Here is an 18,350-nt window from a genome sequence, read left to right as displayed (position 1 = left end):
AGAAGACATTTTCATCTTCTTCATCACTCCCCTTTCTCACCCCCACCCCACCCCCAACACTCCATTTCTTCATCTTCTTCGTACCTCACCCCGTTTCTTCGTAATTCCCTTCCTATCAAGTTCTAATTAATCCAAAATTTTATTTTTCGGCAATCAAAAAGGGTTCAAGATTGATGAACAAGTTTGATTCTTGGCCAAGAATTTCATGTCATGAGAATATCATCTATGCCATTTTCGAATTTCGGACTGTTTATGTCATTTCTGTAGACATTTTTGAGTAAGAAATTGAAAATTTAGGAGTTTTGAAATTTTGGGTTTTGGTTAATGTGAAAGAATTTGGATTTGAGATTTTGTGTATTGATGTGTTTTTGTGATCATGTACTTGTATTTCGTTCATTGATGAATTTGCTCAAGCTAATTCAAGTTAATTTTGTATTTGATGAAGAAAAAAATTCATTGAAAAAACTTGTGGTAATGGTGAAAGAAATAGAAAAAGTGGTGTTTTTATATGAAGAAAAAGAAGAAGTAGGAGAAAGGGGAGGGGACGGGGGCTGCTGTCTAATGAAGAAGTAGAAGGAATTGGGGTGGGTGGGGTGGGGTAGGGACTGTGAAAGAACGAAGGGGGTCGGGGTTGTGAAGAAGAAGAAGGAAGGGGGATGGGGTCTATTTTATTTATATAAAATATATTTTTTTATAAAAAATATACTCTTATAAATATATAAATATATATATATATATATATATATAAATAGTATATATAAAATATATAAAAAGTTAGTGTGTGGGATTATTAAAAAAAAAAAAAAAATTCTTACGTGGCAAATGACATGGCACTGATGTAGCACTGATTTGGCAATGACGTGGTGCGTGTGTAGCGCACTCTCCGTCGTGAGAGTGGTATTCAGTTTTAAGGGGTGAAAATAATTCACTTTAAAGATGTTAAGGGGGGTAAATAAATGAAAATTAAGTTTAAGTGATAAAGTGAATTGTGACGACAAATTTGGGAAGAAAAAAATGTCTTTTCTCTTTAGTTATTATACGAACTAAATGACCATCTTTACTTTTGATGACATCTTTGGAGGCCAAAAACAAAGATGGCCATATGGTTTTATCAAGTTATATTGGTATCACAACAATATAACTCGGAAGTACTAGTAAAGTGGTACTTAATACTGGCAAATAGTATCAAGATTAGACCAAGCAAAATAAAAAAGAACTACACTGTTGCAGTATCTATGAATTGAGAAAGAAATGCTAAAAAGTTGATGATTAATTGATTGGAAAAAATAATATTGCTACTATTACTGACTACTTACAACTAAGTCCTGTAGTAATATTTTAATCGTGGTTCCACATGAATGTAGAAGAACGGCAGATCCCACAAAATCCAACGAGAAATAAAAATGAGTTTGCACTTTATAGTTCTAAAGTTGTTGTCTATATCTAGCATCATCCAAGATCTTTCACTATTTTAAATTGAGAAAAGACACCTTCTCTTCTGAACTTGTCCTTTAAATTTACTTTAACATTTAAATTTAATTTTTGTTTATTTATCTTTTTAACATCTTTAAAATATATTACTTTCACCCCTAAAGCTGACGTGAATTTAAAAAAAAAATACATTTTTTAATTTAAAAAACAATAATACCCATATTCTTCTTCTATTTCCATCTCCACCATAATTTTTACTCTCCAAACCCGCCACCATCAGCCCCCCTTCTTCTTCAACCACCAATTTCTCCATCACCAGCCCCACCTCCTCCCCTTCAAACCCCCAATTTCTTTTCCTTCAATTACCAAATCCTTCACCTCACCTAAATCCCTTGAATTAAGATCATTAGAAAAGAATGAAATTGAATTTCTAAAATTAAAAGTTATCTTCATGAATTTGAAAATTTGAAATAAAATTGAAATTGAAGAAAAGTTATTAGCGGCCGTGTTAATGATGGTGGTGGTGGTGGTGGTGGTGTTAATAGTGTGCGTATATTTTTTGGGTTTGTTTTAATCATTTTCTGGTGAGTTTTGTCGGAATATTTTGGAATGAAGAGTTTTGAATTGGAATGTGGTGATGCTATTGCACTGTTGTTTCTTGAATTGGTGGTTTGAGAAGGAATCATAAAGAGCTTGTAATTATGTTTTAAAAATTCAATCCTGATTTTGCTTTCCATGTTTTTGTTGTATGATATATTTTGAACTATTTGTTTTGTTGGGTTTGTGTTAAAATCAAAAGGGACTTTTAATTATGTTTTGAATTGATTTTATTGGGTTTGCTTAATGATTATTGGTAATATGTTTAAGTTTGAAGAAGATAGAAAATGAATGAGAGGGGAGGGGTGGGGTGGTTTGAAGAAGATAGAAAGGGAGGGGGAGGGGTCTGCGTTGCAGGGTAGAGGGCAGGGTGGGGGGGGGGGGGGGAGAAGAAAGAAAAAGGGGGGGGGGGGGCCTTTTTTTTTATATATATAAAATAGTAAATGTATATTTTTTATTTTAAAAAATATATATATAAAAATAAAGTGTGGGGGATTAATTTTTTTTAAAAAAAAATTGAACTTCTTATGTGGCAATGATGTGGCATTGATGTGTAGGCGAGTGTAACACACTCTCCGTTGTGAAAGTGGTATTCAGTTTTGAGGGCGAAAATAATATACTTTAAAGATATTAAGGAGGTAAATAAACAAAAGTTAAGTTTAAGTGTTAAAGTGAGTTTAGAGGACAAGTTCAAGAAAAATTATGAAATGCACATTTTTCATTTTAATTGATTAGAAGTATATTGTTGTAGAGAGAAAGAGAGGGCGTATAGTTCCTCACTCCAAACCAGAGAGTTACATACACAATTTAAATGAATACGTATATTATAGAGCAATAGTTTATAGGTAAGGTAGTCAAGAAAAAAGAAAGATTTAAAATAAAATCAGATTTAGGTACTGATCAACAATTCATTCTATAGTTAAAATATATTTAATCATACTTAAAGTTTGATCAAATAAATATTTCATGTATAAAAATAAGCAGAAAGATGCGAGGGGCGCTGCAAGACCGAAGTTTTGTCTAATGAAGGTATAATGAAGTTTCTTGGGAGGAGATGGGGCGGACTGCAATTCATTTGACTACGTTCATTTCGATAAAATTAGTAGTCTAAAATTAAATTTTAATATGAGACCTTAAATATGTGAGCATAACAAATATATTATCAATATTTCCTTGTTATTTTTTTTATTCTTACTTACTATGCTTTTAATGTAGTATTCTCAAAAGACATAATATTCTCAGAAGACATTAATAATTTAATTTCACATGGTAATATCATTATTTATAAAAGTAACGACTAATTTTGATTTATAAAATATTAGTCATTTGTTTAAAATGCATTACCTTGAATATTATGATGAAAACTTTATTTATTAATATGAAGATTTGATAAAACTTTCTAAAATACTTTTAATAAAAAATAGATAGTTATTCTTTTCTAATTTAAATTTTGTACATTTTATATTTTATATTTTTTTTTGGTAAATAAAGAATTTTATTACCAAGTGTAGGTTACAAGGCATAAGGCATCAAGCATCAAGTTTGGACAACTCCAAACTTGAACTTCCGAAGGACCTATACAACTAGTTCTAGACCACACAGCCAATCTATGGATAATTCTATTCCTCACTTTACTACACTTAGCACTACAACTGTGTATTTTCTGAACACAACAAATCATCTATAGTTTTTCACCTGACTAGTCTATCTTTGGAAAGCAACCTATAATTAAGAGCAAGATAGAGAATAAAGCACCACTTTAGTGCCCTCGTGTTGTTACATAATAGTTTCCTTCAAGCCAGCCATTTTCGAGAAGTCACCCCTCATCTTTTGGTAGATCTTCTCTATAAAGAATGATTTCAGTTGAGTAACCTCTACAGAGGAGTAACCACCTGCAGCAACTTTCTTCATAATCCACGAGATTTGAGGGATCTGCACATCCCAAATTTCCTTTCCTTTGATATAATAACTATGAACACATTGAATCCAAGTGATGAGGAGGGGCGCAGATGCCTCAGTTTGGAGGTATGAGAGGCTAACTATGGATGGTTTCAGGAGGAGCAGAGGCAGGCCGAAGAAATACTGAAGGGAGGTGATTAGATATGACAGCTCCAACTGACTTGAGGATATGACCCTAGATAGGAAGGTGTGAAGGTTACGAATAAGGGTAGAAGGCTAATGGGAGTGTGTGGATTGTAGCTTGCAGTCCGGGGTGTTATGGCGTAGCCGGGTTAGTAATCCGAGGCTTGTACATAGGTGTCCTTGGTTTGTGTTTGTATGGTACGACTAGGTGGGGTCGTATGTCTTATGTTTTAGTCCCTATTTTTTTTTCGCGTATTTCGTATTTCTCTGATTTCCAATTTACTATTTCTTATTCCTGATTTTATTATGTCATTCATCCACTTGTTACTATTCTTTAACTTGAGCCGGGGTTTATCGGAAACAGCCTCTCTACTTCTTCGAAAGTAGCGGTATGATTTGCGTACATCTTACCCTCCCCAACCTCATTTTGTGGGAATACACTGGGTTTGTTGTTGTTGTTGAACGCATTGAATCCAAAGGGTATCTTTCTTCCGACACAAGTTCCATAATAATTTAGATATAACAGCCTTATTCCAATAATAGATATTTGGGATATTTAAGCCCCCAGCAGACTTAGGCCAACATAAAGTTTTCCATGCTATAAGAGCTCGTTTGGACACTTTAGCTTCTCCCATCCATAGAAACCTTCTACAAAGGAACTCAATTGTCTGAATAACTTTCATGGGTAGCACAAATATTTGGGATCAAAATACTTGGACGGATAAAAGCACAGTTTTAATTAATTGCAACCTATCGGCATAACATAGAAACTTTAAAGTCTAGGATATGATTTTGTCAAGTATCTTGTTTAGTAAAGACTTATATTGAAGAACAGTAGTTCTTTTGATGCTGAGAGGAATCCCAAGATATTTAAAAGGAAGCTTGCCTTTGATAAATCCTAACTGATGAAGGATATCACATTGATCAGCTTGAAACACACCCTCAAAATAGATAGAACTTTTCTCAGTGTTAGCAGTTAATCCCCAGGCATGTGAGAATCTAAGAAAGCATTCATAGAGTAATTGCACTGAACCTGGATCACCCCTATAAAAAAGCAATAGGTCATCAGCAAATCTAAGTTGGATAATCTTCAACTTTTCACACTTTGGGTGGATATTGAAATCAGGATTTCTTGTGAGGGCCTTCAACAACCTTGTATGACATTCCATAGCTAAGACAAAAAGATATGGCGACATAGGATCTCCTTGTCGTAGGCCCTTCTTGGCTTTCCTCATATCTACCTTCAACATACATCTAGGTGACATTTATTTTCTTCCATAATCTTTCAACAATTCATGGCTCATTATGATATAGTCTGTGATATTTCTACCGAACACAAATGCTGATTGAGAACTATCAACTAGACAAGCTATAATGGGATGCATCCTCCCAATGATGATCTTAGAAATCAGCTTGTAAAGAATTATACAACAAAAGATTAGTCTCAACTCACCAACTCTTGAAGCATTTGAAACTTTTGGAATAAGAGTAATCGTGGTGCAATTGATATCCTGGATCATTTTTCCAGTCTTAAAAATTCAAGAACAGCTGTAATTACATCCTCACCAATCACTGGCCAAGCTTCCTTGAAGAACATAACATTATATCCATCACATCCTGGTGCTTTTGCGTCATCAATACCCTTAAGAGCCATGATCACCTCATTTCGAGTAACTGGTGCTATCAACTGTTATTGTTGTTGCCAGTCCTTTATAACTAGGAAATTTACTGCAGGCATCTGTATAACAGTTGTACCCAACAATTCCTTATAAAAGTGAGTGACCTCCTGAACAATACCATCTGAGAACTGAATAGCAGCACCTTGCTCATTAACTAAGCTGATTATGGTATTCTGACTAATCCTTCTCCTTATACTTGCAAAAAAATAAGCACTATTAGAATCACCAAGTATAAGCCACTGAACCCTAGACTTCTGTTTTAGTATGCTCTCTTTTATGTTAGTCCATGTCTCAAGGTTGGATTTAAGTTCTTTTTCTTGTTGGAAGAGAGTCTTGTATTGATGAAGATCTCTTTTTTGTACTTGTATATTGGCCAACTGCTCTTTACACTTTGTAATCTTTTCAAACACTTGTTTAAACTCTTGACAATTCAGTGCTTTCAATCCCTCCTTGATATGCTTTAGCCGAAACCACAGTTGCCTTATAGTTGTTCCACTGGTATTCATTATCCAAGCACCCTCAATGGTACTTCTATGTTGTGCTAGATAATTGAGAAATCGAAAAGGTCTAGCCCCCCTAGGTGTGTCATTTGCTAATTTGATGCTGAGAGGTGAATTCCCCATTCCCTGGAGAACAATCAATTCTGTTGAATACATGACCATTGCTTCAAGTAAATCATCTTCCAATCGCTTTTAGAGTAGTCATGCTGGTGTCTAAAATGAAATCATTAAAGTCCCTTACCTCCTCGGCGTGCACTGTGCTACCATTCTGTCTATCTTTATCAGTCAATATGGTGTTAAAATTTTCCATGGCTAACCTAACCAGGGGCCCTTGAAGATTTGAATGTTTATGTCGAAGCTCTTGCCAAAGTCATGTCCTATTAATAGTAGTATGGAATTTATAGATAAGGAAAAGCTGAAAATTCCATCCCATTCTATGCAAGGTTATTTCGCCATAAATACACTATTCAGAAGTGCTAAGTATGTGATAGTCCACCAAATTAGGATCCCACATAACCAAAATTCTTTCTTTATTACTGTAAGCCAGATTGTGACACCATTTTCACCCTCTAGTTATCTTTGGGATGATGCTTTGAATTTTTGCTCTTTAAGTTTATGTTCTAACACAGCTAACAACGCAACTTTATTTGTCTTCAAAAACACCCTGAGCTCATTTTGCTTATAGCCCTTATTCAGTCCGCGTATATTCCGGGTGATCAGCTGCAGGGTAAAGACTGTAAAACCTATTCAACTACCTCGCCATTACCTTCTTGCCTTTGAACCTCACTAGTGCCAGGTAGAGATATACCAAATGTCCCTAAAACTTGAAAAGCGTTAGTAGTAGAAATCATAATATTATCTTTGTATGACAAAGTTATATCTACCTTCTCCTTTACCTTTACTGTAGCAGCAGGCAGCACCACTTTAGGTGGTAGTTCATCATGCCTACTCTTAACACCCTCCGTCTTCCTCAACCAGTGTTTCTGCAGAGCATGCCTTTAGTTGGCCGGTGCTCCATATTATTTTGCCCTTTAGTTGGTATTTCTGCCATTATATTTTCTTGTTGGCCTATATTATCAACTTTCCTACCCGCTGGTGGTTTAGGTACAGGACACGAATGTCCAATCTAGTCACTTTAAACAATATTCAGGTTTCCAATCATATTCCACCCCTTGCTCAAAAACTCTACCATTAGGATCCATGAACCTAATAATATGATGAGGTAACGGTTTAGTAACATCCATCACCACAAGTAACCTAGCATAAGATATTCTCTCAACCTGAGTAGTACACACATCAGCATACAAAGGAACACCCAAACCACTCCCAATTCTGCTCAAGGCATCCATGCTCCAGCAATTCAAAGGTAAATTTAGGTTATTGAACCCAAAGGAGTATTGTTTGGAGTATTTCTTTATTGAAATCAAATTTGTTGCCCATACTTTGAGGATAACAGGTCTACTTCCCATAGTGTAAGACCCTGAGTACAACACTTGATCCCTATCTTCCCTGGAATTGAGCTTAACCACAAAGTATCCATCATTGTGATAGTATACTTTGGGTTTTGCCATAAAATTTTAGTTGCTTGCAATAAACCTCTCCACGGCTCCAATACTTGGAGATTCTCCTACCACATACAGTAAAACAACTGGTTTCCACTTGAGAGTGTCCATTTCTATGTCGTTTTTTGATTAGGGCAACCACTGTCTCCCCATCTTTGATCACAGGTTCAACATAGCTAAGCGGCATACCTCTCACAACAAGTTTGGTACCATTAAATAGGGTATTCCAGTTTTTTCCCTCAACTGGTTGGCTAAGATTCAGCTTTCTCTGAGCCGAAACCCCTATTCCATTCCTCACCGTCTCCGGTACAGCCTGGGTTCTTCCTCCCACTTTACTGTCAGTCAATTGTTTGGGACCAGAAATAGTGGCTCTATTGTTGACCAACTGAGGGTTTGCCATCGAGGTCACAACAATAGACTGAATCGGTGGATGGACCTTTCCAAGAGCTTCCACTAAGCTTCCATCTGCTACTTCCAATTGGGGTTTCAGAGCTGTCCATTCCTCAACACACGAAGATGAAGCCTCCAATAATGCCAAAGCTTTTTGAGTACCTCCACTCTTCTTAATATTATCCAGTGTCCTTTGGTCAACTTCCTGCGCCTTGGGCTTTCACGGCCTCCTCCTCTTAGCCTTACCTTAGGCACCCCTGACTACGTTTCATTACCACGAAGTTGAAAAAACAAAAAGGCAGAGGTAAGACATAACACACTTTCCTCCCTAGGGTTCGTCGTTGGCGGTGGTTGGGTTTTTTTGTTTGGGTTGTGGGGAGTGGGGGGTGGGGGGCTAATGGTACCTGGACCTTGCGAAGGAGGATTCTGAAAAAGGACAATATAAGTGTACAACCAACAAAAAAACATTGCGGCTAAATTACAACCAGAATCAGGAAATACTGGACCAATTGACAAGAACAAGTGCTTAAAATCACATAATGGACTCCACTTGCATAAAGCATTTAATCTCCCATAAGGGTGATTTATTTAGTGCTAGGATACAACATTCAACAAGCTGAGTACACACATCAAGGACAGCAAAACAACCATATGATAAATATTTATTACAGTCTACAAAGATTTCAAGTTCTTCGCCTATAGTAAATTTAAGCAGCAGCATTAACAGCACGACCAGCGCCATCTGCGTGGACAAACGTCTCAACATATTCTTTCCTGCATGTAAAAAATGTACATTAGCTTTCACGCCCAAAGATTGCTTATGCTTATTATCCAACTAAAACAAGGACCGGATTGTATAGCGAGAGAGAGTTTAGAAATAGACCTTGCAGGCAGATGGTCATGTGGACGATTGTATGGAGTCCAAACTGGATCACCAACAAAGAGCCTCATTGCCTACAGAATCAAGCGTAAGAGCCAAAAAACATGGGGAGTCAGCAACGAAAAGAACATGGCAATGCCCTTAGGACGTTAACTATGCATGTTCATCATGCATGGTCTTATGAAGTACCTTAATGTAATTGCTCGAATCAAGCGTGAAGCGGTGATAAATTCCAGCAGGCAGAACAATCATTCCACCCTTCTTTACCCAGACACGAATCCATTTCTCATCCCGATCCCTGACATCAAAATAACCTACACCCAGAAGTACATATTTAGCAACAGCAGTATAGTTGGCAGGTAATATAGCAAAATCTAATCAGTAAACTGCTTACCACTTCCTGCAACACAGTAACGGATCTCCTCGTCGGTGTGCAGGTGTTCTTCAAAAAAATTCTTGATTTTCTCATCATAGTTTGGTAGTTTCTCAGGGCAAACCTCACAGAAATCCTGAAGTAAATTGTAAACCCTTTATGATTCAGTATTTCCCAAAATAAAAATAAAAGAGAGACCAACTTCTATCCACATCACTGATGAATGGTCTTGGTAAACATACCATGTACGAGTATCCACGATCAGCCCGAATTTTCTTCAACTCCTCATCAGTCTCATAATTGTCAGCATCAAGCTTCCAGCTGATCACTCCAAGCTCTGAAAAATGTCAGACAGTAATTAAGCAGGGAATATAAGAAAGCAGGCCAAATCCAGAAATAAGCTTGTAAGATTTAACCTACAATCAGGGTTGGTTCATTATTTTGTTCCTTGTTCATCGTATGATTAAGGACACAACTAGATTTTGGACAAATGATAATACATCGTGTCAATGTGGGATCCTCATCCACCAATAGCAACATAAAATCTTTTCACCTATTCAGTTTCTAACCCCAAAATACCAAGAGAGTTAACAAAAAATTAGTCTAGCAGTACTAACTGAAAAATAATTATCCTGTTTCAAGAATTTACAAATGTGATATCCGTATTCAGAGAATCCCAAAACTTATTGGGAACTACTGAGGGAAGACAAACTGCCCTAAAAGTAACGATTTATTTTTGATATAGATATTATTCTTAGCCTGATCTTTACCAGCAAGCTTTTCAAGAGACACAAATTCCTTTGGCTCACGGTGATGAGGAAGCCTCTGGTCCTCATCGCTGTCATCCATGTACCATGCCTGTATGACGTCCTCTCTTGGATCCTGCCGGAATTAAAAAACAAAATAGCCTGTGAATAATTCCCCATTTCATTCTCAACTCACCAATTTGATGGTAAAGTATACTTTGTTTTTATTTATAAAGATTCATTCAAACACACATTAACATCATTCTTCTCTTTGCGTATGTACGGGACCAAGTAACTCCAACAAAGTAACCAAACCATATACAGTGATAACATGTTAAACAAAAAGCCCAAAAGGTATAACCATATGTATTGATAGTAACATGGTAAAATTAAAAGTATATAGTTAAGCGGGCTTAACCGTAACCAAAACCCATAAAAAAGAGGCAAGGAAACAAAATTTGGGTAGCGTAAACCTCAACTCATCCTCGTTCTCCATTTAAAATAAGATTGCCTAAAAATGCTTGATGCATTTTGTTTTTCCTTTTTGGTGCCTATGCTAAAAAGTATTACAAGTTCATCCAGGCAAGACTCGGGGAGCTAACTCTATTTGAATAAATGCAGAACCACAACCAGTTCCTTCTTCTCAGCTAAGTAATTATCGTGTCCTCCAGACTCTGTGTACGTGATCTATTAAAGCTCACAGCCAGTTTCATATGAGACGGGCTTTCAGGTTCTTCAAGGTTTCTCATCTTGAAAGACGCCTCAAATTATACTTCGTGTATGCTTCTTGTGACTAATCCAAAATATAAAGTGGAGCAAAGATGACATCAAATAAAAGGCGAAGTAATAAACTATCAGAAAGTTCATTTGAAGTTATTCGCCATCATAATGTAGCCAAGGCTTTTACTCTGAAAGGCCATCTGATTGCAGTTTTGAGTCTCCAGTTGATATGAGACCTCATATTCATGCCTCGAAGAGAGGGGAGGGTAGTGGTGTTATGGGGCCTGCCCTTGGGACCAACTGCAACCTTCAAAACTCAGGGATAATGGGCTCGTCCCTCTACATTTTCCCACTTACATACCATGCTTAGTTCGCATGGCATAGGGCTCAAACTTGTGACATAATCCACACTGTTGACAACCTTTGCCACATGAACTAAGCCGTGGGGCTTCTTAGTATTTTGTGCCTCGGTTTGAGTTCAATAAATTCACATTCAATGTATGGACTGGAAAAATGATCATTTTACAAAACCGTAGCTTCACCCACGGCAACAACCAAATGATCAAGCACAACACAGGCATCAATAGGACCATAACAAGCCAATAATGGTCTACGACCCTCCTACAACCATAAATTCAGACCCCCTTTTGTCCAGAACTTATATCTTATTTGTGTCTAATGTGGCATTTTACTTTGATGGTTCAGCTTTAAGCAAGGCAGTTTTCACCATAAAAGTAGTCTATATTCTGTAAAGCAGTTTGCATCAAACTCAATAAAGTCAATCCGGAAATAGATAATGTTTTAAGAAATTAGTCAATGTCCCCATGATGCACTAATGTGTCTTTACGGATATTACAGATATCGGTGTAAATCCCTATATTTTGAAAAACAACTCAGTCTGGTATTAATTTTCTTTGTACCCACATCTTATTAGATCCATCTCGCTCATAAATTGATCTATTTTACTTTAGATTCTTCTTCATGAAAGTACATCTAATTTAGCTCTGTTCATCTATCCCCGTCAATCAAAAGCCTTTATTCATTATCTATCTAGAACAATAAAATAGAAAATAGAATAGTTTCAACTTTCCAATAGTCAATATTGTTCATTTTTCTATAAATTAGATAATAAAGTAGTTTTCAACTTTCCTATACTCAAGAAAGTTTATTTTTACAATAAAATAGATAATAGAGTAGTTTTCAACTTTCCTACAGTCAAGATTGTTTATTTTACAGTAGAATAGATAACAGAGTAGGTTTCAACTTTCCAATAGCCACACTGTTTATTTTAAGCAATTAAACAAATCTCCATGAGTTGCGTCAACTCCAGATTTGATCCATGGGAGACACCCCCTTCCCGAACAACAACATCGTCTATGTCTCTCCATACGCACAATATGTGTCCCAGCAAACTAGACGCTCTTTCCCGCGGGGTAAACAATTCATAAAATGACAAAAAAAGGAAATGCCTTTAACATTTGTAACCCCCCACCCCCTAAAAAATAAGTGCAAAATCCCTAGCTTTATATGTACCAATAAACAAAATAGATCCTTGAGCTGAGGGTCTACAGGAGAAAGGTCTGCGTCCACTCTACCCTCCCGAGACCTCACAGGCAACTACACTAGGTAAGTTTGTTGTTGGTAAGTTGGGTGTATCAATCAAGCTAGAAAATTCAAATAGAAAACATAATTGATCGAACCCTTTACATAATCCGAAATCAAGATTAAGGATATAAGAAAGAAGGAAAATAAAATCAAGCACCCAAGGGTACGAAACGACCTAGTGGTCTGGATAGAGAATCATGACATCTCAAGTTCAAATTCCATACAAAAATAATATATAATTTCTTTCCATCTCTCCTAGCCTTGGTCAACAAAATTGGTCGAGGTGGCAGATATAACCTTGAATTAGTCAAGGCCACGGAAGCTGGCCCGGACACCACGGATATTAAAAAAAAAAAAAAAAAATCCTAGTAGCGGAATCTCTTATCTTTATGTGTATTCATTAAACAAAAACAAATATTAACAAATGTTTGTATTTATGCGTATCAATCAAGCTACAAAATTTAAACCCCACACAATCAAAATCAAGCTACCAATCAATCATACTTCTCTAAATAATTTTTTCGCAGGGAAAAAATTGGAAATTCAACAAAACATCATAAATAGCATCAAAACTTCAATAAAACATCATAAATAGGCATCAAAAATCCACGGACACCCAAAAAAATCAAAAAAAAAAATACAATTCAGTAGCAGATCAAAGTATTTCCCAGGAAAAAAAGAATCTAAACTTTTAAAGCACCATAAACAACATAAAGAACCCAAAAAAACACCAAAAAAATCAAGAAAATCAAAGGAGTAGTTAGAAAAATGAATGAAAATTCAGGAAAAAGATTGCAAAATAGTAAAATTACATACCTTAGCGATGGAACCCATTTTTTCTGCTATTTTTTGAAAATTTCAGAGCTGGAAAAGAATCTTGAAAATGTGAATTATAAGGTACAATCACAGAGGAAAATTAAGAATAGAACCCTCCTTAAATATGTCTCACGTTTTTCTGATGAATTTTATACAGGGAGGTATGGTTTGTGAAAAGACTAAACTAACCTTTCTGTTTACAAAACAAAAATATGTTCCTCAGTTGACCCGTGCTAAACATGTAGTTTTACTCGCTTCATCTAATAATACTTATTTACTGTATTAAAAATATATATATAATAATATTTATTAATTTAAAAAGTTAATAAATAATCTATTATTTTATTATTAAATATTTTTTATTACTCAATACATTTTTAAAAGCGGTAAATTTACTATATTTAAAAATTAATATAGAAATATTTATATAAGCTTTTTCAAAGCGTTAAATTTATTATATTTAAAAAGTAATATAGAGATATCTGAATGAAAATTTTTAAATGACTTAAATGGTAAAAGTCAAAAGTAAAAAATAAGTAATAATCTACTTTTGACTTTTGTCTTTTTTTTTTTTTGAGGTATAACTTAAAGTGTTTAAAATTACTTTTTGTCTTTATCAAATACTTTAAAAAATTAAAAAAGTGCTTAGAAATTAAAAAATATATATACTTAAAAATAAGTCAATTTAAACATAGTGATATAAAATTTTATCCTTAATTATTATTTTTTAAGATGTGTGTCAAGTTAATAGTAAATAAATATTATTGAACGAATCTAAAATATTATTTTTTTCCTCGATTTCCTAAATATAATAATTAAATAAAATAAGAAAAGTCAAATTTAAAATTTTAAAAATTATTATTAATAAAGTTTGTTTAGTTAAAATTTTCTTTAAGAAATACATTATACCAAATCAACATGAATCCGATAGAATGAAACATAGAAAGTTTATGTCCAGGTTAATTGAATTCCAACCTTTTGGGGGTTAGTTGAAAGTGAGGGTGTTTTCGTCATTTGGGATGTGGAATGGTAGGTGGGAAAGAAATCTCACAAGTATCCAATGCCAGATGTATCTAATTGTATATTAGATTACTAAGATTTTCTTTGCATATTTTTATACATATAAGACTTCACTAAACAAAGTTTATTGAGGTTAATTTGTTTGACTAATGGGCGTGATATATTTTAATTGGTTAATTCATACTTATGTAACATACATTTGAGAATTTGTATAAAAGTTTTTAAAATTTGAATTGATAGTATCTAAATAGAAATTTTTTATCATATGTTTGAGTGTTCAATTGAAACAAACCGCACAATGAATGTCTAAATAAAATTTATTGACAAATTTGAAGGATTGTCGATGTATTAAGCTTTTTTGTATGTCCAGTTGAGAATTTATTCGATCCGAAACAATTTTTTTATCTACTAGCATCTTATTTTTTTCTAACTCTAATTATGAATAACTCGATATATTATTGTTATCATCATCATGTATTAGGACACTAATAATTAATGAAATGTTTTCAAGATCTCAACCAAATTTAATTAATAAAATCTTCATTAGTCAATAACACCAACACCCCCCCCCACCCCCACCCCCCGGTCAAAGTTACATAAAATTTACAAATAATCACACAAGTTATTTTTAGAAAATTGCATTACAATTGTATAATTCTATTTTAACTGAATGATTCTCGTGCCGATCTACCAAAATTTCCCATTTACATATAGTAGATGACAATTTCATTATAAAGCTATGCATTATTACATTATGTTGTAATAGTTAATTAAACATTGAGTTTGTTACTTTTCATGCAATTGTAACTTATTTAATTTGATAACTTTTACTTCAAATCTTCAACATAGCCCAATAAGCTCATTCATTACGTAACACATCCAATAACAATCGGGAAAATTACATGTCATAGGCCCAAATGTAGGTGGCTTTAGATTTTAAACCCCAATACAAACATTCTTTGAAAACTAGCCTTCCTACCTTTTTAAGTGTTGTACAAGTATAATTTTATTCTTCTACACCTCAAATATATTTTTAAATTTTTCATACTCATTTGTCTCTTAAATTTTATTTTTTATTATTTTCACTTTTTAAATTTTTTTCTTTAATTTTATTCTCATGTTTTAATTCATTTGTCTCAACTTTATTTTTTTCTCAAGCATTATCTATTTCTTCATTTTTTTTTTAATTTTTTTTAATTCATTTGTCTTTAACCTTTATTTTTTATTTTTGTTATTTCTCTTTTTTTTTTCAAATTTTTCTCAAATACCCTCTTCTACACCTCAAATATTTTTAAACTTTCCATATTCATTTGTCTCTCATGTTCTATTTTTTATTTTTTTCTTTAATTTTATATTTATTTGTCTCAACCTTTATTTTTTCCTATTTTTTCTTTTTTTATCAAGCATTATCTATTTCTTCCTTTTTTAGTATAGTACAAATACAATTTTGTCATCTACACCTCAAATATTTTTTAACTTTTCATGCTCATTTGTCTCTTAAATTCTATTTTTATTTTTATTATTTTCACTTTTTTTATTTTTTTCTTTAATTTTATTTCCATGTTTTAATTCATTTGTCTCAACCTTTATTTTTTTCTCTTTTTTTTTCTCAAACATTATCTATTTTGTCATTTTATATTTTTTTTTAAGTCATTTGTCTCAACTTTTATTTTTTATTTTTATCATTTCTCTTTTTTTTCCCCTAATTTTTCTCAAAGTTTTTTTTTTCCTCTCATTTTTATTTTTATCAATTTTTTTAATTCTTCGCTTTTTTCTTAATCTTTATTTTTTAATGCCTTTTTTTTTTAATCTTTTTTTTATTTCTCAATTTTGTTTGATCGCTTTTCTTTTTTCTTAACTTCTATTTTATTTTGCTAATAAATAAAAAAATGAATAATCCGCAAAGGGATCTTCTTTTTGTGACATCAAAGCATATTTAAGGGCATGAAAACATAACGTGGTAGAGTCAACTCTTGCCCGTGGAACATAATTTGTTGTTTGAAAGTCCTTGAGCTAAGTCTTGCCTCTAAGGCAATAGTTGTAGAGCATCTCGTAAATGAAAATATAATATGGTAGAGTCAACTTTTGCTCGTGGGCATAATTTGTTGTTTGAAAGTCCTTGAACTAAGTTTTGCCTCTAAGGCAATAGTTGTAGAACATCTCATAAATGAAAATATAACGTGGTAGAGTTAACTCTTGCCCGTAGGGCATAATTTGTTGTTTGAAAGTCCTTGAGCCAAGTCTTGCCTCTAAGGCAATAGTTGTAGAACATCTTATAAATAAAAACATAATGTGGTAGAGTTAACTCTTGCCCGTGGGGCATAATTTATTGTTTAAAAATCCTTGAGCTAAGTCTTGCCTCTAAGGCAATAGTTGTAAAATATCTCATAAATGAAAACATAACGTTGTAAAGTCAACTCTTGCCCGTGAGACATAATTTGTTGTTTGAAAGTCATTGAGCTAAGTCTTGCCTCTAAGACAATAGTTGTAGAACATCTCACAAATGAAAACATAACGTGTTAAAGTCAACTCTTGCCCGTGGGGCATAATTTATAGTTTGAAAGTCATTGAGCTAAGTCTTGCCTCTGAGGCAATAGTTGTAGAATATCTCATAAATGAAAACATAACGTGGTAGAGTTAACTCTTATACGTGGGGCTTAATTTGTAGTTTAAAAATCTTTGAGTTAAGTCTTGCCTCTAAGGCAATAGTTGTAGAACATCTCATAAATGAAAACATAACGTGATAGAGTTAACTCTTGCCCGTGGGGCATAATTTGTTGTTTGAAAGTCCTTGACTAAGTCTTGTCTCTAAGTCAATAGTTGTAGAACATCTCATAAATGAAAACATAATGTGGTAGAGTCAAATTATGTTTTTGTGGCAAAATCTTTGAGTTAAGTCTTGCCACTAAGACAATAGTTGTAGAACATCTCATAAATGAAAACATAACATGGTAGAGTTAACTCTTGTCCGTGGGGCATAATTTGTAGTTTGAAAGTCCTCGAGCCAAGTCTTGCCTCTAAGGCAATAGTTGTAGAACATCTCATAAATGAAAACATAACGTGGTAGAGTTAACTCTTGCCCGTGGAGCATAATTTGTAGTTTGAAAGTTCTTGAGTTAAGTCTTGCCTTTAAGGCAATAGTTGTAGAACATCTCATAAATGAAAACAGAATGTGGTAGAGTCAACTCTTGCTTGTGGGGCATAATTTGTTGTTTAAAAGTCCCTGAGCTAAGTCTTATCTCTAAGATAAGAGTTATAAAACATCTCATAAATCAAAATACAATGTGGTAGTGTCAACTCTTACCCATGAAACATAACTTGTTGTTTGAAAGTCGTAAGTCTTGTATCTACAATGTAGTAGTGTCAACTTTTACCCATGAAACGTAGCTTGTAGTTCGAAAGTCATAAGTCTTGCCTTTATAATGTGATAGTGTCAATTTTTTTTCATGAGATGTAATTTGAATAGAAGAAATCGAACAAAAGAACAGAAATAATAAAAATTGCGGAAAAAAAAAGAAAATGAAGAAAAATATTAAAAAAAATCAAAGAAAATATAGAAGTTGAGAAAGAATAGGATTAAAATAAAGGTTGATAAAAAAAGATTAAATAAAAATAAAAGTTGAGAAAAAATTAGAAATAAAAAAATAAAAATCAAAGAAATATAAAAAAAGTCTTTTTTTTTTTTTTTATAAAAGTAGACGTTGAGAGGTGTAAAGAAAAAAGTAAGGGTTGAGAAAAAACTAAAAAGAACAAAAAAAAAGAGGAAAGAAAAAATTAAAAATTAAAATAATATATAAAAAAAAAATTGAGAGGAAAAAAGGAAAAAAGTAAGGGTTGTTGAATAAATTAAAAATAAAAAGAGAAAATAAAAAAATAAAAATCAAAGTAAAATTAAAAAGAGAAAAAAAATAAAAGTTGAAAGATATAAATATGGAGTTGTTATTCAATA

The 18,350-nt window shown here is 33.5% G+C and overlaps 2 protein-coding genes across 2 annotated transcripts; both read right to left on the bottom strand.

Annotated features, from left to right (window-relative positions):
* Positions 1-5,626: 5,626 nt before the first annotated feature.
* LOC124896599 lies at positions 5,627-6,599 on the bottom strand. The gene is made up of 3 exons (XM_047408183.1): positions 6,531-6,599; positions 5,840-6,415; positions 5,627-5,797 (listed from the first exon to the last, which is right to left on the bottom strand). Exons 1-3 carry the CDS (start codon positions 6,597-6,599, stop codon positions 5,627-5,629), a joined length of 816 nt encoding a protein of 271 aa, XP_047264139.1.
* Positions 6,600-8,767: 2,168 nt separating this feature from the next.
* On the bottom strand, positions 8,768-13,465 carry LOC107857076 (1,2-dihydroxy-3-keto-5-methylthiopentene dioxygenase 2). Its single transcript, NM_001324739.1, has 7 exons — positions 13,382-13,465; positions 10,265-10,376; positions 9,737-9,831; positions 9,516-9,630; positions 9,311-9,435; positions 9,125-9,195; positions 8,768-9,015 (listed from the first exon to the last, which is right to left on the bottom strand). Exons 1-7 carry the CDS (start codon positions 13,397-13,399, stop codon positions 8,949-8,951), a joined length of 603 nt encoding a protein of 200 aa, NP_001311668.1. The 5' UTR covers positions 13,400-13,465; the 3' UTR covers positions 8,768-8,948.
* Positions 13,466-18,350: the final 4,885 nt, after the last annotated feature.

Source organism: Capsicum annuum, chromosome 3, assembly GCF_002878395.1.
Source record: "Capsicum annuum cultivar UCD-10X-F1 chromosome 3, UCD10Xv1.1, whole genome shotgun sequence".
In the NCBI taxonomy this organism is placed as follows: domain Eukaryota; kingdom Viridiplantae; phylum Streptophyta; class Magnoliopsida; order Solanales; family Solanaceae; genus Capsicum; species Capsicum annuum.
This window is presented reverse-complemented; position numbering and strand designations above follow the sequence as displayed.